Raw genomic sequence first — 19,845 nt, forward strand, 5'->3', positions numbered from 1 at the left:
CCGAAACCGGGGAAAAGTGATTCAGACGAAAGACTTCATCATTCAGGCAGCAAGCGACGAACCTTCGCCGGTCGGTCGTCTTTTTTTTTGTTTGGGTCGGGAAGGATGCAGACACACTCGGTACAGGATGTTTGAAACAGGAATCCTGTTGATTGACTCAATTCTTGCGTGTGTGTGTGCGTTAATGTTTTTTTTCCATCCCTTCTTACAATGAAGATTGGCGTTGGCGGTCGCGGGAAAGAAGATGAAGCAAGCTTATTCTGTCCTCACGCTATGGGGTCGTGTCTTCCGTGTGTGTGTGTGTGTGTGTTTATTATCCTGCAATTCAAAAGCAGCACCGAGAGAACGCGTTTATTCCGCAGGAATATTTTCAGCTCTGTGGTATAATTTTCTTCTCATTGTTATTGGCATTTTTCTTTTTCTTGCTTTCTGTCGTTGCTGAACCCCTGTACACGGTTGTTTATTACGCCATTGTCAGGTTCAAATTGTATGCCTTTCTTATACTTTTTTTTCCCCCCGATAGCGCTCTTTAAATTCTTTATATGCTTTCCATCTTCTGTGCTGATCCCCTCGGGGGATGATAGTTGGTGTCCTGCCAGGAACGCACAACAACCTGTGCACTGTGTTCGAGAGTTCGTTTCCCCCCCCTGTTTTTTTGGTGGGGATTAATTTTTGTTTGTTAACTTTTTGTTTTTCCTTCGGGCTTCTACACTTTTGCATCGAATGCATCCGGATGCTGTTGGCCTCACGCAATGCCGCACTGCCGCACATCATCGCCGCAGGAAAGCGATTTTTGTTGTTGCGATCTGTCGGCTACTGGTGATGAACTTTGTGCACGCAGAGGTGCTTTTCTTGCCTTTTTTTTTTGAAAGGCTTTTCCAGAAGATTTTAAAGCTCTTTCACATTTTTTAAAGGCACTTTTGAAGCTTTCATTCAGTCATAAAGTTTAGCTTAATTAAGTGAACAATTGTGTCTTGAGATCTCTTGTCTTAAGATGTCGATTTTTCATATCTGGGAATACGATTGGTTTTTGTATATTTTTTTAAAGTAATTTTCAATCATTTTTTAAATAATACTAAGCGTAAATAATCCTAGACACAAATTCAAAAATGTTTGAAGAAACACACCCCGTGAAAACCCCTCAAAGCGAGTTTAAAATTTTATGAAAAATTAAAAAAAAACAATTAAAAAGTTACCAGTAATGCAAATGAGGCAATGAAACTTAAATAACCATTTCCTTTTAAACAAATAATCAATTTCATTGCACATAAATATTCGTTAAAGGTCGTTAATGCAAGGCTCTTTTTTGTGGTTTTACTCATCAATATTTGATCGATTATACCCCGCGTTGCGGAAGGATTCGCTCGAAAAAGAAGAAGAAAAAACAAACCACCCAACACACAGGTAATGAACATAGAAAGAAGTCAAAAAGGAAAGACCGGACGAAGAGAGAAACATAAGAAAAATGGGTCAGTACGTTATCGCCACCGTTCGCTGCCATTCACTCATTCGCTGCACTCGTGCATGTTGCAGGAATGGCTTTAAAAACAATGGCGCAACGACAGCGCGGCGACGGTTAGCAAAACGGAACCGGTCGTGGAGCCCACGGCCGGTCAACTCAATCGCCCAATGATCAATGGATGCTGATGATGATGGGCGGCGTACCGATGGATGGATGGATGGATTCGCGCGAACCGGTTTTTCGCACACCCGATGGACCTTGCACCCACCAGAACATGCCAGAATCAGCTGCCCGGTCGCCCTAGTACCTTACACAGTTGGCTGCATAATTTTCCTCCCCAAAGGGTGCCAGTTATTATTGCTGTTATCATCCACCACGGAAGGGCGAGATACACACAATCGTCCTAATTACTTTTTCCAATGGGGCAGATAAAAGCAGCCCCTTTCCAAAAGTGATTTCTCAATTTTTCGTGCTCGGAAAGTGTGTTGTGATTTCCTTTTTTTTCGGTGCCTGATAACTAACGGTGATTCCAACGGGCCCAACGAAAACGATGGCATGTCAACGCAGATTTATGTTGGACATCCGTGGACGCCACGCAACAGCAGAGAGGCATCTCGCCTGCATGCATTACCATTATTCGTTGATTGTTTTCGCAAGTGCAAGTGGATGTAAGCTGTGGTCCAGACAGAACCCCCTGAACAATTCCAAACTTACCACGCCTTTTGGAAACTGACCGAAGCTGGTGGGTTCCATTTCGTGTGCCGTGAAACCTGTAAATCAAGCTCCTTCTCGTCCCTGAGGGAGTTTAATAGCAAGGACATAAGCGACCACGGCACGCGATGGAGGGATTCGAGAGAGAGAGAGAGAGGTAACGCAATTTCGTTACGGGACAAGCGATAATACATACAGCAGCACCAGCAGCAGCAGCACCATCTTGGGAAGGTTTTTGGTCGAGAAACACCACTGCGTGAACTTGACCGCGCGCGGGTACGCTTCGAATAGCGGCCGTTGAATAATGAACTTGACGGTAACTGCCAAAATGGGTGCCTTTACGCGGGGGACACAAGCCATTAGGTTATTTACGGTAAAAAGGTATTTTATATCAAGGTTTTGTTGTTTAACTCTAGAAACACTGAGCTTACGCTGAACGATGACCTAGTTCAGAGACAGGCTTGAAGTAGAAAAAATCAAAACACATGGTTTGGATTGGAACACATTAGAATATTATAAGATTGGCTGGTTGGGCAATCGATTACATTACATTACATCGAACATTGCACAATCTACTCCACCTGTTAATAGTCTTACCAAAAACAGCTTCAGACAATTACGCCTCCTATTCTCTAAGGACTCAGATCGATTGCACAGCCGTTTGATACAATATTTGAAGTACAGAAAACCTAACCTGCGCTCCAAGCTAAAAAATCGATTAGGTGTTTTGATTGGTTCGTAAAAGTATCTCTTCGTCCCGTTTTGTAGTTCAAAATGCTTGAAGTTGAGACAAGAAAAATGCTGATCCGTCTATGTATTATAATAGAATATTTATAGCTCGATACTGTGGCGCCATCTGAACGTGAAACTCCAGGCGGAATGCTGCGCTGCAGAGTGATAGGACTTCCATCGATGCTGAGTCTTTTATTTTGAACAAGCGCACAACGAGCCACTGTTCCAGCGCTGCTTAGCCAAACCGTGCACTTGATCGCAGTTGTAAACATTCAAATCAATCAATCGCATGTGCCCCTGTTTTTCGTCAAGCTCGTCAAGTCTACCCGCAAGTCACGATTCGGAAAGAGATCAAACGCCAAGCCAAAAAAAAAAACGAAAAGCCCCCCCCCCCCCCCCCCCGCTCTTTTATAGAGCAGTTTTGATAGGGGGACAAAATGGCAACCATCACCACAACGATATGGACATATTTGCGAGGAGCTACGCGTCGAAGTGAAAGGCCGAAATCATTACCAATCGAAGCGCGCGGCTTCATTTATGTCGCCAGTGAAAACATGTGCAGCACCGTTGTTTTCGGATCGCAACTATCGATCGACACTAATCTGGCAGCCGCGCGCGCTTCTGTATAACCGTACCCTTCCCATGCCTATGGTGGGTGCTTTCCAATCGCAACCCTCCGTTAATCCCAATCGGAAAAAGCGTTTGCTGGTGCTGGAAGAGTAGGCAAAAGGCAAAGAAAAGGACAGTAAAATTTGTAAAATCAAATTAAGTTACAGCTAAGCTTTGGAAAGGAGGATTTAAACTTAAATTCCTTTGGCAGAATTCCACCCATAAATCCGTCGTCGTCATTTAAGTTAAGCCAACTTACTTCCTGTAATTAAATGGTGCGAAAAAGCCCCCCGTCGCGAAATGCGTCCCAATTCACCGAAAGCCCATTAGCTCTTGTGAGCAATCGTCTGTGGCTAGAGGGCATCCTATGGTCAGGTGGATAATTACGACTATTTGAGAGAATCTTGTTTTTATTGCCGCCCTACTGCCGGGATGCAGACGAACGGCGGCGCGTACACAGATTAGCCATTTCAAAATATCCGAAGAATCGTTTATCGTTTCGCGCTCTAATGGGTGTTAATTAGATTAACGTTATACCCATTTCGCCCGTTCGCAACAACTTCAAACGCTAACACGCTTCCTATTTTTCTGTGTGTCTCTCTTCACAGATCCTCAACTAGTGACGGATGATCCGGAGGCGACAGCAAAGGGCGCTGAATATGCGTTCGACAATCCCGCCTTCAAGACGGACGGCGGGGTGGCCGCCAACAGTGCAGCAACGACGAACGGTATCGGCGCACCGAACAAGACCGGTTCGCCGCTGGATCCGAGCTGGACCTCCAAGCAAAATACGATCGAAAAGCGCAAAACCGTCGACGACAGCTACGTGAATGTAAGTGTAGGGGGGGGGGGGGGGGGGTCTGATGCATACATCCACCGGTCGGAACGCAATGCGCTTACTACGATTTTTTTCCTATTCCGTCCATTAGGTGACAACACCGCGGCTCGTTTCCCTGCGCGGTTCCGACTTTACCGGGCTCGGTGTGGAGGTGTACGGTGGGCTGAAGGAAGGAATCTTCGTGAAGAAAGTTATGCCCCAGGGTCCGGCCGCTGGCATCGTAAGCACAGGTAAGGATCGCTAGATGGGACGCCGCGAGGACGCCCTTGGGGTGCAGTAAGCGATGGGCAGGTTTTTTTGTATATCGTCACCGCCACGCGGGACTAGGGATGATTATAATGCAATCAGTGACATCATATGTGGACCGGATGCTGAGGGTACCAAGTGCGTGAGAGAGAGAGAGTTATGTTTTCGGTATGGACTTCCAGGCTTTTACACCCAGGACGGGAAATAGGTACGGGTCTTTATAGTCCTTTGAGACCAGTTGAGCAAAGGAAATTTGAAGAAGGTCCTCTAACGATTGATGTACCTGCGGATGGAAATTGAATGTCTCCTATATTAGTATTGGATGTCTGATATTTTTCACCAAGCATTCAAGTCGATAGCGCAAATGAGGTCCGGTCCGTTGACCGAGGCAATAGTGGTCTCCGCACGGCAGGACCGTGGTTCAAGTAGAGTCACAAACCCAATACACCGGCATCGTTAATTATTTGTACCGATAAACCGATGCCCAAAATACTGCTCTAATCTACGTTACACATACAACCCCCTGCACGTATACTCTACTCCTCCATCCGAGTCAGTATCAAAACGCGGTCACGATTCCAGTCTCCCGGGCGGTTGTGTTTTTGTTTTGGGAAATGCGATAGCGATGAAAGACGGCCGAAAGACAGACCACGACACACAGCACAAGCAAAACCGGCATGCGGTGGGATGGAATTCGGCTTAGTTAATATTAGTTTACCCAGAGGGCGACACACACACACGTTATCGCAATACCCTTTTTCCCTTTTAACGCAAAAGCCATACTCTTGGAGCGTCATACGGAAAAGGTGTTGAGCACAACGGTCCGTTGCGCCAAGTAATCTAAACCTACGCCTACTAGGCTAGCTTTTCTGGAGAGTGTGTGGTGGTTGCCTGCAAAAAAGAAACAAAAATACTCCGTAAACTGATCTTGCTATCAAACTTATGCAACAGTGGCTTAGCAATCATATTATCTTAATGCCACAGGCTGGTTAGGCTAAAGGGTGGTAAATAAGTTAATAAGCTAAAAAGGCAGATGGAGATTTGATCGCTTTACATTCTTCAAATGCTTTGCCTTAAAGCATTGCAATGTCCCCCGTTTGCGTTTATCTCGCGCGGACGCCCCGCAACCGTAACTAATTGCTCTCAGACATCGGGGTCCCGAACGGCCACTAATCTCACCCACTGTGGAAGGTGGTGGTGGACCATTTCGTTCCAGCAAGTGCAACCGGGCGGCCACCAAAGTCGGTGCACAGAGCGCAAAACCTTCTCGCTCAATCAAATCGCTAATCCAATTTTGACCCAAACGCCCCGATCGTTAATTCGAACGTAAAGTGGTCACATTTGGCGTTACGAAACCGGTCCCGAGAGTGCCATCGAACCGTTCCAAAAATTCTTGGTGTGTTTGGAGTGGATTTGGATTTTTTTTCTTTTTGGCTAACCCGCCTCAATCGAAGGTGACCTCGAACTGATGCTGTGTTTATGGCTGGCCACACACCGCCTGGTGCTGTTTTCACGACTAGAGCTCGGTCAAGTTTGCGCAAGACTGCGACGACGGGTCGAAGTAGGCGATGCGAAATGAAGCAAAGGGAAAACATTAAAATGTACTCCGGGTGGCCAGCTGTCCCTCGCTGCTTACAGTAGATTAGATTTGGCCCCACTAGCCTAGTGTTGTAGGGAACGTGGAAAAAGCGGGCTCGGTGAATTCCAGCAAAACGTGTGTTGCAACTGGCTAATAATAACAAACCGAAGTAATGCAATTCCACTCTTCCCAACCCCGACACAGGTGACAGAATAACGAGCATCACGATAGACTTTCGGCACATCGTGCAGGAGGACGCCATGACCATCCTTAGCTACGCATCGCCCTACAACGTACAGCTCGAGCTGGTCAGCGGCACGAAGCCGGTGTTACCGCAAACCCAGAGCCCCAAGCCGGGCCACCAGAGCCTCACGCACCCGCTGTACCGTTCGAGCAGTCAGTCGGATCTGAACACGGTAAGCAACGGCGAGCAACGCCGCCTAAAAGTATGCAACCCGCATGCAACTGCTCGAATAACCTGTTGTGTTTTTCGCAGATCGAACGTAACTCACGCAAGAAACTGTTCCCGGGCGAAGATGCTTCCCCGCTGAAGATGGACAATCGGCCAGCAAGCCCCGGCAAAGCGCCGCTCCCGACCGTGCACAAAGAAAACGAACGAGAACCGAAAAAGCATTCCTTCAAGCAGCAGATGCGTGAGATGATTGAGGAAAAGTTCCAAACAAAGCACGCACCCGCCGATGTGGAGCGCAAGGGATCGGGCGCGGCCGATGAAGGCGCACCGGGCGGAGGCAAGAAATCGGGCCACAAGTTCGGTATCCGTGTGTTTCCGCCATCGGTAAACGATAAGCTGTTCGGTAGCAAAAGCCCAACGAAGGTGCAGGCGGACAATGAGAACAACAGCAACATCGAGAAGAAAGAGTCGGACGACAAGCGGGTGGTGGAGGAGAAGGATGTGGTGCAGCAACCTGCGCAACCGTCCCCGCCGGTGGTGAAGAAGCGTACCAAAGCCGACCACAAGCTGGTGCCGGATGTGGTGCTGCAGCCACCGACGGCGGAGGTGGTGGTGGATGGTTTTCAGCGCCAGAACAGCCTAACGTCGAGCGGCATCCGTCGGGATGCGGCCGGTATTCCGCAGGAGATGCCAAGCTTCATGATGCAGGCGGCTAATGCTGCGCGGGACAATCGGAAGTCGATGGAGGACGGAAAGCGCAAGGGTAAAGCACCGCTCCGCCCGCCACAGAATGAGTCCGAGCTGGACGAAAGCACGGTTACGGTGGATACGAATCTGAGCAGCATCGATGGTAGCCGGACGATGCTGAACGGGAGCATGGATGTGCCGGACACGCGAACCGAAAAAGTGCCGCGGATGAATTTTTCGGACAACTTTGCCGAGGAGGTGCTGAACTGCACGATCGACAGCATTAACGGTATCGAGCAGTTCAATGAGACGGGGCCGAGCAATAGCTCGACGCCGAAGAGTGACCGCAAGAAGACGTCCTCGCTGACGGAGAGCGAGCTGATGATGCGATCGGGCAGTCCGCAGGCCGCTGGTGATAATGGTGAGTGTGGACGGGACGACGGATCCGAACGCATTGCGCACATTGTAGTAACTTTCCTTCTTCTTATCTATTTCCAGAATCCGATGTCGAGCAGGAGCAGCGCAACCATCGGCAGCAGCAACCTCCAACGCCACCACGCCGTGAAGGCAACAAGATTGAGCTGAACGCGGACGACATTACCGTGCACCGTAGCTCACCGAGTCCGGCGCCCGATTCCAGCAGCAGCAGCACTGGCAGCGAGCAAGACAATGGCGAGCAGGAGGAAACCAATCGTCGCACCGCTAGCTTGGGCGACCTTTCGAAGCTCGAACCGACCGGGAAGATGAACCAAACCACCGCCAACAGCTCGAACACACTGGAGCGAGCTCAAAGCCTCGAGATAACGGGCGACGCTTCGGTGGTGACGGTCGTGAATGGTTCGGCGGTTGGCGGGGAAATGCCCGGGAACGCAACGGACGGTGGAAGAAAGCGTAAAAACTCGTCCGAAATCATTCTCGACGGAGCGGCGAAGGAATCGACCGACGGTATGAGCTCGCTGCAGCGTCACCGGCTGAAGGGTGCCTCCGCTTGGGGCAACCTCGAGGATGCAATCAACTCCGGCGAGCTACTGTCGAACGGCGGTGACGGAGGACCACCCGGGGCAGAGAACCGCGAGCACCACGCATCACAGGTGACGGTTAAGCAGAACGGGTACACCGAGCTGAGCACGAGCAAAGCGATTATCGTAGCGGAAGCGCCGAAAAACGGCCGCCCAGAAGCGAACGACACGAGCGAGCGCGAGGAGCACATCTCGCTCACGACGATCAGCATGAACTTTGCCGGTGCACCGGTGGAAGCGGAACCGGACACAAACATACCGGACGACGTGAAGGTTTCGCGCTACCCGTTCGGCAGCCTCGAGCGGCCCAAGTCGGACGTGCTGAGGAAGCTGCTGGGCCAGAAGGAGGAGCTGGAGAACACGCCGTCCGTGTTTATTTCGGCCGACGGGGGCGAAAGTGCCGTGGTCAGCACGATCAAAATCGAAACGAGCCGGACCACGGAACCGCGACGGTCCGAGATGGGAATGGGCGGCGGTGAACCGATCAGCCTGACGTTGATCAACCCGCCGGAGAGCGACCGTACGGAGAGTGGACAACCGTCGCCTGTGTTTACGAGCGGCAGCAATGGCGTCAGCAGTATCAACATCTCCTCGACGGATTATGGCACGGTGCCGGGCTCGATTACGCTTAACGGTGGCACGGGCATGACCAAGTTCTCCCTCACGGCGGACAACATTGTGACCATCTCGACCGCACTGGACGGTGTGGCGACGATTGGCACGGAATCGCAACCCTCCTCGATCGTGATGATCGACGACGAAAAGCTCGACTTTAGTCTGCAAACGCTGGACGACTTTGATGCGGATCCGCTGGATGCCCCACCACCACCGATCGATTTCACCCCGGACGGTGGTGTGTCGGATAATGTCCTGGAACCGGAACCGGCCCCGAAGCTATCGAACGGAGGTGTTGTGCTAGCAGCGGAACCACCACAGCCACCACAGCGTAGCTCGATCGCGCTCGGACGGCGTGACAGCGGCAACGGGCCCGCCTCCCTGACCCCCCTGAACGGTGGCTTTGTGACGGAAATTACGCTAAAAGCGCCGGAACCACCGACAGCTGCCGAACGATTACCAGCACCACCGCTGCAGAATGGCACGTCAAGCCTTCCGGTCGTCATCGCCAGCAAACCGCCGATCGTGTCGAAGAAACCACCGAAACCGGAAGCGAAACCGATCAGCAGCCCCCCGTCCCGGATACCGGTCGAGCGGCGTATGTCCAACGAGCATGGAGGTGCCACCGGCGGTTCGCTCATACCGCGCAACACCGAAATCAAGTTCAGCACGGCACCGTACGAATCGTCCAGCGCCACCACCGGAAGCAGCAAAACACCCACCCGCGGGGTCGATCAGATCCGGTCCACCTTCGAGCGGTCCAACTCGAAGACGGAAATCCCGGTCCTGATCCGCCGCACCTCGATCCCATCGATCAATCTGTCCCCGTCCGCGTCGGCTACCGGTGGTTCGATGAGCAATCTCAGCAGCAGCAGCAGCACCACCAAAGCCAGCCCGTCCCGCATTCCGGTGTTTAACAGCAGCTCGTCGAATGGTGGCAGCTCCTCCAAGCTGAACGGTGGCTCACCGCCACCGACCCAAAACGGTGGCCACCCGAACGGGCTCTACCGAAGCAACAGCAACAGTACGATCATGAACCACAACAACCACAACCACAACAACAACAACCATCTGGTCAACAGCAAGATGTCGGTTAGCATAACCTCCATCAAGAACCAGTCCAAGCATCCGAGTGGCAAGTTCTAGTAGTGGTAGTGGTAGTAGTAGTAGTAGTAGTATCCGTCCAGTTTATGCGCGTACGAGTGAATGTGGCCGTGTGTTAGAATCTATTTGTTATGTATCTATTATATATTAGACGCGCCGTATGCATGAATGGATGGATGGATGGATGGATGTGTGTGTGCGTATGTGGGAAAAACCAACGAAATACCATTACCGCATAATAATTGGATGCAAATTTTCTTCTAAAAACGGCGGGGAAAAGCGCTCAGGTTCGTTTCCCTCCCGCTCGTTCAAAGGCAGAGTGAGAAGAGCGCAACACACGCGCGACCTCGCGTGTGTTTGTGACCCTTGTTTTCCGTTCCGGCCATATTACATTACTTACCTTTCGCTTGTTTGTATCGGAGCGCGACCGTACGCGTGTCGCTAGGATAAGGGTGTGTAGTTTTAACCGTGTGTTGAGAGCAAGAAGCGTGTGCGCTCGCTGTCCGTCTCGAGCAATCGACGGAAACGCAACACGAAACAAGGAAAAGTTGCTGTAAAGGAAGGAATTATTATGTTATCATTTAGTCGTAGCAGCAGCACACAGTAATGTAGGTTAGGATTCTTTTGCTTTGTGAATGAAATGTACTTACTTGGCTACCAACCATACCATACCAGCAGACAGATTAGAGCACTCACTCTCTCTCTCCATACATCCAGCTAGGCTCGACGCGAACCCCTCGAATTGGCCCCCTGAACAAGGGCGGGCTTTTACCAATAATATACCAATATATATATGTATGTATGTATGTGTGCGGCAGCAACCAATTTTGTCCATATTCTCTTTCCGTTCGTACGTTCGGCTAAGTGCAAGTTATAATATGTCAGCGCGTTATAATAAATTAAACTCATAATAACAAAACAAGCGATCGAGGGTTGCCGAGTCTGCGTTGTTTTGAGAAACGCCAATACACAAAATAATCCACCATTAGCAACCGATCCCAAGTGAACATCTGACGACGCAGGTTCACCAACTGGTGGATGCTTGCGTGCGGTTTGTTCCCGTCAGCAAACACACTGCTACACCACCAGGAAGCGGTTTCTCAAGCCCCGGATATACCACCGGATACCGGATACAACGAGTCGGCTGAGGACAGTTATCAAAACTGTTCAACGGTATCAGCCCTAAACCAACACAGCATCGTCATTCGGACGATCACCGTTATCTACGTCCTTTCTCTAAATCCTTCCTTTCATCACCCGATCCCTTTTGAACACGAAACTTATATTTAAATCGGAATAAAGCAAAAGGACGGCACTCTCAGCCTAACCGAAGTGATAGTTTCGCTAACTCACGCAAGCTTTCGTGGAGGTGCACAGTGGAATGAGAACATGGTGAGAGAGGACAAAATGATTTACTTCAAACTCACAGTAAGTTGTGCGCTGAAATTGTGTAAAGCATTCTCATTTTGGCGTGGTAAAAGGTTCGAACAATCGAGGATTGTTGCAGCAGGCCAAGACCGCAAAGCGGTTGTAGCGCCTGATAAGTAAGTAAAAGGTTTTTATAGTTATAATATAATTTTTGCTAATAGATTCGAGAGATTGAGAAGGCTAGAATCTTTTGTGTGCAGCACTGTGGCCTGTCATTTTTATTGCACAGTGGGATTTGTGTATGGTCATAACTCGTTTCATATAAACATTGTGCATTGGTCCGTAATACTGTTACTGGACAGCGAGTAGAGCATGATACACCTGTTTACAGTTACAGTCGAATCGTTCACCGTTTGCTGCGACTCATGAGCTGCTTGCTTCGATTTGCGTGCCGTTTCCATCGAATGCGCGACATGACGACCGAATCACATGCCATTACCATGGAATCACGTGCCGATATACATGGATTTTCGATTGCTCCTGTATGAGGCATTTGGTAAAATGAACAGACTGGTTAGATCATTACCATTAGAAAACATTTCGTCGGCATTTTTATACGAACAATCGGCTAATAAACCGTAAATGACGAAAAAATGTGCAGTACAATACCAACATCGAACAGTATCGATACACATGACTAGTTTTTCAGAGTTTAGTGGTGATCTATACATTAAACTAGAGGAAATGAACGTGTTCGAACGGCGAATAAAACTTAGAATAATCTTGAAGCTTTTTGTTTACATTTTTCTTTTTCAATATTTTTCATTGAGTTCCATGAAATAGTTTGTATGTATCGTTCATTTTTGCTTTGACACGATATGTAAAACACGTGAAAAATAGTTTAAAATAATGCTTTCTATTGCCTTTAGTCGTTAAAATTATCGGTAAGTTTAAGCGATAACAAAAAAACTATTGCTTCGAGAGAAGAAGCGAATTTGAAAGGTGCTAACATTCACAAATCCATAGATACCGGCACATGATTCCATAGTAACGGCATGCGATTCGACCATAGGGTCGCTCTTTCGATGGTAATGGCACGCAAATCAAAGCAGACAGCTCGTGAGTCGAATCAAACGGTGAGCGATTCGACTGTAACTGTAAACAGGTGTAATATACATTGTAAGAAGTGATTTGAAATGTTATTATTCTTATTTTTCCTCCGTTTTTGAATATCTATGCCCGTTAACAAGTATTCATCGAACCAATGTTCCGTTACAGTCCGGGAGCACCGTGTATGTTGTAAGCCTGATTGGCCACCCATAGCGTGACCAAAAATTATTGCGTAGCTCCTGTAAGCCAATATAAATGGTTGGGATAGAGGGAGGTGGATGCAATCGAATAACAAGCAATATTTCATTCGACTTTATTCAACCATTTTTGACCACACTGAAAGCACACTGAAAGCTAACTGTGAGGCTTTCGCAACGTGTACTGCGGAGTGCATACATTTAGGTATAAATCCTACAGTGCCTTACAAATTTTGTCAGGTGGGGGGGGGCCTTCTCAAGTCTTTTACTTTTTTTCTTACTTCATTAACGGTTTATTTAAATATAACTTTTGTGTCCTAAAAACTCATGCACACATTTCACCGTGAACTTGCATACAGTTGCGCCCCGTACAACGTGTGGGCCTATTCTACACCTAAGCCAACGAGGCGGGTAAAAAGCCTCTTAGGGGGGCCGTTGCTACCGACGAGCGAACTTTTCAAGCCTTTGTCTACGCAACCATCGGGGTTGTAGCGGCTGACGGTCATATGTAGGCAATCTAGAGCAAGCTTGTCTTAGGCTTGGTTCGTCCCTGGATGATGAAGACTGGGTGGTCTCATTCCCCCACGAGTCGGGTTGGCACGGTTAACTGGGTGAGCTGCTGAAGATCGGTGACGTTGGAGTAGAACCCTGGCATCATCAGTCTTTGAGGCCAGACTCCCATGCACATGGAATCACGAGAAGTCATTTCTTCTTCCTTGGCACTACAACCGCGAGAGGTCTCGGGCCTGCCATCTAGCTTTCCGTGACTTAATTTTACCCGTAGTAAAGCAGTCAGCCTTACGCCGGCCCTGCCGTGTGAAGACCGGCGCCGATGTCGCCTCGGCCACCGGACCACCCCAAAAAAAGTCATTTACCATTCACACAAAAGGCCTGCTTAATGAAGTTCTGCACTTACTAGTAATCCGATGCCAGATCTCCGAGGTTAGGGGTGGTCCCGTTCCGTGCGAATCGGACAGTCGCCCCACTCCAATGTGAACTTCAGGAAGACGACGCGTTTTGAGACGTCAATTGCTATTTTTAGCCGAGCACTTGGAGTCATTTCAAACGAGTGACATGACATTCCAGTTCACACAGCTATAGCACACGCCTCAAACTCGTACCGTTTTAATGAAATATGCGCGCAGAGAGCTGTGGGTGAGTAAAATCGCTTACCCCGGGGGCTAATCCTATAGGAAGAGCCCGATGCGTCATAAACCGTTTTACTGCTCGCACAGCTCAGCACAACCCGACCCGACCCGAAAAGCATTGTGCCGATCAGCATACGGCGGCCGCCTTTCGTTTCAAGCGTTTTGAAAACCCCCATCGTAAAGCAATAACTTTCCAAACCACCACAGCGAACGTTCCGTGTCAAATTGCGCTGGATAATGTTGAACAGATGTGGCCGTAATCCCATCCAATCTTTCCTCTGCATGTGTGTGGAATAGCTCCTGATTGCTTTCGCTGCACGGTGCACCACTAGGAACCGGTTACAGCTAACCATCAAAAGGATTGCACAGGATTCGACCCGCGGTTCGATGGCCGATGGCCTTTCTAGAGAGATGGTGTGTTGTTGCCGTTGCCAGACGTTGGTTCAATAAAACAATAAAGCGCGCCATGTGTGCCCCTGGTCGTGTCTGTTTTTTGCTCGGAAATGTAATTGCATCATGGTACGGGAATTCGTTGCTTAATACGACCGGGCCAACAGCTTCAAACAGCATATCATGGGCGCCTTTTTGCGGGCGTCATGTCCACCCAAGCATCTCACTTACAGATCAAGCCCTTCACTACTATACAGGAACAGCACGGAGTCCGGTGAGCGGATCTGTTGGCTCAAATTCGATATGGTCCGGGAAAACTGAACCTCTTGGCATCCGTCCGTCGTAAGGTGATCCTCGATTAGCACCGACGTCTGTTCGGCTGTACAGCAAATGGGAAGGAAGTGGAACATTAGAACATGACCCCCCCCCCTCCCCCTCCCCAAAGGCATGTTTTGGTCTGCGATAAGCATATCTAGCTTTATATGGGAAAGAGATACAACGTTACGGCGGAGTGGCTATTCCCCATCACTAATTTTCTCTTCGTATTTTCTTACAACCGATTATTCCGGGAAATCTAATTCATATAACGTACCTTTCACGCGAGCACAATTTATTCATTCAACAAATTCACAACGTCGCGTACAAAAACTTAAACCAAAGCGAATCACACCGAAATCAAACAATCATCCGGCGGTGTTTTGTCTTGGCGAAAGAATGTTCACAATTATGTCTCTTCTCTCTTACTGAATGGCACAGTAATAATAATAAAAAACAAAAGTTTAGATATAGAAAAGACCTAAGTAATAGTTATACGAAATAAAAGAAAGGATTCAGTTTTAGTTTTAGTGTTCAAATAGTAAATGAATGAAAAAACGCATATAAACTCTACCTTCTCCGAATCGCGGTCATTATTCGCTCATATAATGACATGCACGATAAGCGCTCCTGCTACGCTTACGCGCGTAATACGTGCGTATTTTACGCCACATGAAAGGCTTTCAGCCGTTCAACAACGATTGTCCCTTAATGTATGTATATAGTAAATACCAGTAAAAAATGGTGTAAACATGGTGAACAACGATATTGGTGGCTGGCACAATACTACCAGTTTTGGGGAAGATCTAAGGATGGTTTCTGTGAAATGATGAAAAAATTGAGAAAAAATAAAGATTAATATAGATCATGGAGTCCTCCATGAGTTTTCCACACAGATGGGAAAATTCTGCACACTTTCGCTCTCTCTCTCTCTCTCTCTCTCTCTCTCTCTCTCTCTCACTCTCTCACTCTCTCTCTCTCTCTCTCTTCTTGGCTGCTTTCCAATTTTCTTCTTCTTTTTCTTCTTCTCTCTCCCTCTCTCCCTCTCTCCCTCTCTCCCTCTCTCCCTCTCTCCCTCTCTCCCTCTCTCCCTCTCTCCCTCTCTCCCTCTCTCCCTCGCTCGCTCTTTCTCTCCCTCTCTCCCTCTCTCCCTCTCCCCCTCTCTCCCTCTCTCCCTCTCTCTCCCTCTCTCCCCCTCTCTCCCTCTCTCCCCCTCTCTCCCCCTCTCCCTCTCTCCCCCTCTCTCCCTTTCCCCCTCATCCTCTCTCCCTTTCCCCCTCATCCTCTCCCCCTCTCTCCCTCTCTCCCTCCCTCCCTCTCTCCCTCCCTCTCTCCCTCCCTCTCTCCCTCTCTCCCTCCCTCCCTCCCTCCCTCCCTCCCTCCCTCCCTCTCTACAGATAGTAGAGTCGGTTTTCCAGTTGCTGGTGGGGCTGATTGTGCAGGTACTGGGCGGTGAGGAAGGCCAGCTTGTGGGCGTACTGGCAAACGGCCGGCACCGCAATCGTACCGCACCAGTTGTAGTACAGATGGGTCTGCTTGGAGGTGTACACCTGCAGCTGGTCCGCGGTCAGACCACTCTCGTCGTGCACCACGTTGTACGAGGTAGGTGAAACCGTGCCCTGGCGTACGGTTTGCGAGATCAGGAAGAAATCGGTCCGTTCCGGCAGCGTGATGATATCATCCACGATCGTGCCGGGCGGCGGATTGCGGTCGGCCATAAAGAGGCGCGTATTGATCCGCTTGCTCACCACAATCACCGACAGCTGCGGCTTGAAGTCCTGCACGTTCGCGTACACCTCCAGCAGGCGCTGCTTGATCTTCTTCACCTCGAAGTCCACCACACCGCGCAGCTGCCCATCGCCGACGCCGTCCCGGTAGACGAGGATGCGGCGCGGCAGGGTGCCCGCGCCGAACGAGGCCTGGTACGAGCGCAGCGCTTTGCCGACACCGTTGGCAATAAAGTTGGACAGCTCTTCGCCCCGCGTGTGCGGTTCGATGGTGGAGAAGTACTTCGGTTCGGTCTGCTTCGACGCGTACATGGTCGCCACCATCGCGCCGTACGATTTGGACCGGTCGTGCGTATCGTGACACACGTCAAAGCCTACCACCATGGCGGTGCTGAGCGGGTTCCGCACCATCCACGGAATGCCGCCGAGCTTGCAGTTCAGCTGGATGACGACCTTCGTCGCCACCGACATGAGCGTGCGCACGTTCCCGTTCTTCGGTGTGATCGTGCGCAGCTTGATCACCTGGCACGGGAGCGCCCGATCGACGCAGCACTTGCGCTTGATCACGCTGTACCGGTCGGCCCGGTCGTTCGGCACGATGCACATCACCAGCTGCAGGTCCTCGTTCAGCAGCTCGGTCAGCACATTTACGTACGCGTTGCCTGAATCGTTCTGCACCGTGGCACTGGGAAATGGGGGAAAGGAAACGTTACTGAAGGAAACACACAGTCGCAATAAACGTTCGCTCGCTTACAGTCTCGGCTCCGAAACCTTGAAGCTCATGCCACGGGCAGCCTGCATGACGCAACCGAGGAAATCCTTGGCCATGCTCTCCTTGCCCCGCTCGCACACCACGTACCAGCGGTGCAGCGGCACCGATTTGAACATCTGGTTCCGGTGCAACGCCTGGCCCCAGTCGGCTTCCGGGCCGGACGGTACCGCGTCCCCATCCAGCCGGAACAGAATCGACTCCTGGCGCAGCGTGCGGGCCGGCACCTCGACCAGCCGGCGTTCCAGCTCCGTCTTCCAGAACTGAAACACTTCCCGGCTGGCGGGCGTACTCTGGAGCCGCTCGTTGAAGCGCTCCAGCCGCTGGATGCGCTTGTCCGCCCCGATGCGGGTGTGGTCCGCGATCGCACGCATCTGGTGAAAGTCGCGCCGCATCTCGTCGGTGATGCCCGTCAAGCGGCACAGCTCCGGCACGAGCAGTATCGGGGACGTTATCCCGATGCGTGCCATCCGCTCGCTCGGCATCGATACCAGCATCGGTTGTTTCGGGTCGCGGATCGTGATGTTGTACTGCTTCTTGTAGTAGTCCATGAACGTAATGGACGAACCGTCCTTCGTGCTGAACGACGACGAGGGCGACACGTTAAAGTCGACGTCGCAAATTTTGTACATCTTCTGATTGTACACCGACATGACCTGTGCACCGAGGACCTGCTTGCGGAAGTTGTCCCTGAAGGAGCCCGGCTGGCGCTGCACGGTTTGCAACATCTTGTAGCACGTGTCCGTGCGCAGCACACGGTGCGTCACGTCCACGCACAGCAGTATGTCCTGCTCGTGCTGCCGGATGGAGGTAACGTACCCGGGGTACAGCTCCAGCCCATACTGCGGGATGGTGATTTTCGCTTCCGGATCGAAGAAATGGCGATTGATGAGCAGCAGCTTCAGGCTGCCCATCGCCTGCCGGTGCATCAGGTTCAGTATCATGAACGCCTTCTCGGACGTCATGTCCACCGTACCGACGTGACGTATCTTCACCTTGTACAGCGCGTCCGTGCGCGGATCCTTCACCTGCAGATCTACCTCCTCCAAGCGCAGCTTGTTGTACAGGAACAGCAACGTACCGTCGAAGATGTACGGCCCAATGACGGGGCCCTGCGTGCGGATCAGTGCCTGCATGACGCGCGTATCCTCCACCGTTGGCTCAAAATCGACACGGTACTGGAAGATCGAATCTTTGTTTTTGCGCGTCAGACGGAAATAGTTGGTCTTTACGACCAGCTTCGTGCCAGAGGCACCCTGCTTCGAGGGTGCGTTAGCACGGCGCGTTATGACCACCTCCGGCACGTAACGTGATCCTCGCATCGCTCCACGGCCCAGTGCGCCGGTATCGCCGCCTCCGCTGCCACCATTGCCGCCGCCGCCACCACCACGCGGAACCGTCCTTACCGTCGTCGCTGCTTGTGGGTTTGCATCTGCTGCAGCAGCAACACCCGCGCCTCGGGATGTACTTGGCTGCTGGGGCGCGGCAGAATGCGGTTGCCGGGGTTGGGACGGGCCCGGTCGACCACCACCACCATCACCACCACCCTGTTTCCAGTTCGGTTGACCACCAGCGGCACCTGGAGCACCACGCGTTCCGCGGCCCCGTCCTCGATTCGGTTGCTGTTCCATTGTTGAGATCTTCTGTAGGGGGGCAAAATGGGGGGGGGGGAAAAAAAGATTTGGTTGCTTGAAATAAATCAGCACATCAACACCTTACTACTTCAACGGTGGAATTTAATTGGAAGCAATTCTAATTTAAAAAAAAGTCTTCTACCGGGAACTTTCTCTCGGAATCAATATCGCTTTGAGTCTCTCGCTCTTTCCTAGAACCATGATTTCTCCTAGCGGGGAAACATGCGGGGAGCTATTGAAGCCTCTTTTCTTCGAACTAAGTCACCACCATGGGTGTGTGTGCGTGCTCATCACAAAGAATGCGACCCAGCAGCAGACGGTTTACTGTTCTTCACTGGGTTTCCGATAACGTCGCATATGACCAAGAATATGCGAAATAGAAAATGGCGATTTCAGGCACGAAACACTGCCAAATTTTTTTCCCCACTAAATCTCAACTAACAACACGCTTTGTAAATTAATAGACCAAGAATTCCCAGTTGCAGGGAACATCGTAAACAGTGCCCCTCAATATCACACTAAACTTTAGAACCTATTAATGAATTTCCCCCTCTGCTTTGAGTTGTTAGTTGTTCAACCGGCCAAAAACGAATCAAACGCGCGGCGCCAGGTTTTGGTGATCCTCGCCTGTTCTCAAAACGAATGATCCCTCTTCTGAACTTCAGAGAGAACACTAGTCGGCCATTTGCTGTGCTACGGTAAGCCTAACGCTGCTGCGCAGCATGAACAGGGCGGCAAAATTCGTCAAGGATTGCCTGATGAAACGATACAAGAAACGTACTGGTGCGGATACAATACTGCATAACCAGCAAAAAAGTTACACCAACCGCCGCCGCCGTCGGCGTGAACAGCGAGAGGAAATGAATATACTGGAGAAATGATGATGGCTCTACGTACCGTACCCTTTACGAAACTTCTTTAGACGATTCTTTTCTTCGCAAGCTGTGTTGCCTTCGACACTCTTAGAATAAACTATGGTCCACACTGGTTTAGAAATTAAATACACAAATCTCCAAAACTGTTTGCTTAAGCGCGACGGTGCATCGGATTACCACGACCGGGCGGTGTGACCGCTCACCACGAAACTAAGTATGGAAATGCAACATCTAGCGTTTGATCTTGTTTTGACATGCAAACAGCAACAAGACGCTTTGCCATCAGACGTTTGAAAGA

At 50.3% G+C, this 19,845-nt stretch overlaps 2 protein-coding genes across 8 annotated transcripts in view; one reads left to right on the plus strand and one right to left on the minus strand.

The window, feature by feature from the left end:
* The window catches only part of LOC118508202, a 50,480-nt gene extending 39,134 nt beyond the window's left edge, over nucleotides 1–11,346 (plus strand). For all 4 annotated transcript variants that reach the window (XM_036047769.1, XM_036047771.1, XM_036047770.1 and 1 more), the window contains exons 3-7: nucleotides 4,123–4,346; nucleotides 4,444–4,582; nucleotides 6,382–6,593; nucleotides 6,674–7,697; nucleotides 7,775–11,346. In XM_036047769.1, the coding sequence (XP_035903662.1) occupies nucleotides 4,123–4,346; nucleotides 4,444–4,582; nucleotides 6,382–6,593; nucleotides 6,674–7,697; nucleotides 7,775–10,056 (3,881 nt within the window). In that variant the 3' untranslated portion in view covers nucleotides 10,057–11,346. The remainder of the gene's footprint in view (nucleotides 1–4,122; nucleotides 4,347–4,443; nucleotides 4,583–6,381; nucleotides 6,594–6,673; nucleotides 7,698–7,774) is intronic.
* Nucleotides 11,347–15,905: 4,559 nt separating this feature from the next.
* LOC118508212 (protein aubergine-like) lies at nucleotides 15,906–19,778 on the minus strand. Of its 4 annotated transcripts, none has more exons than XM_036047790.1 (3): nucleotides 19,575–19,778; nucleotides 17,024–18,681; nucleotides 15,906–16,954 (listed from the first exon to the last, which is right to left on the minus strand). In XM_036047790.1, exons 2-3 carry the CDS (start codon nucleotides 18,667–18,669, stop codon nucleotides 15,934–15,936), a joined length of 2,667 nt encoding a protein of 888 aa, XP_035903683.1. In that variant the 5' UTR covers nucleotides 18,670–18,681; nucleotides 19,575–19,778; the 3' UTR covers nucleotides 15,906–15,933. The 4 variants fall into 4 exon arrangements, with proteins under 4 accessions (XP_035903683.1, XP_035903682.1, XP_035903685.1 ...); XM_036047789.1 differs by having other exon boundaries at nucleotides 19,570–19,778; XM_036047792.1 differs by lacking the exon at nucleotides 19,575–19,778 and adding an exon at nucleotides 19,205–19,346.
* Between the last annotated feature and the right edge of the window lie 67 nt (nucleotides 19,779–19,845).

This window comes from Anopheles stephensi, chromosome 2 (genome assembly GCF_013141755.1).
Source record: "Anopheles stephensi strain Indian chromosome 2, UCI_ANSTEP_V1.0, whole genome shotgun sequence".
Classification (NCBI taxonomy): Eukaryota; Metazoa; Arthropoda; class Insecta; order Diptera; family Culicidae; genus Anopheles; species Anopheles stephensi.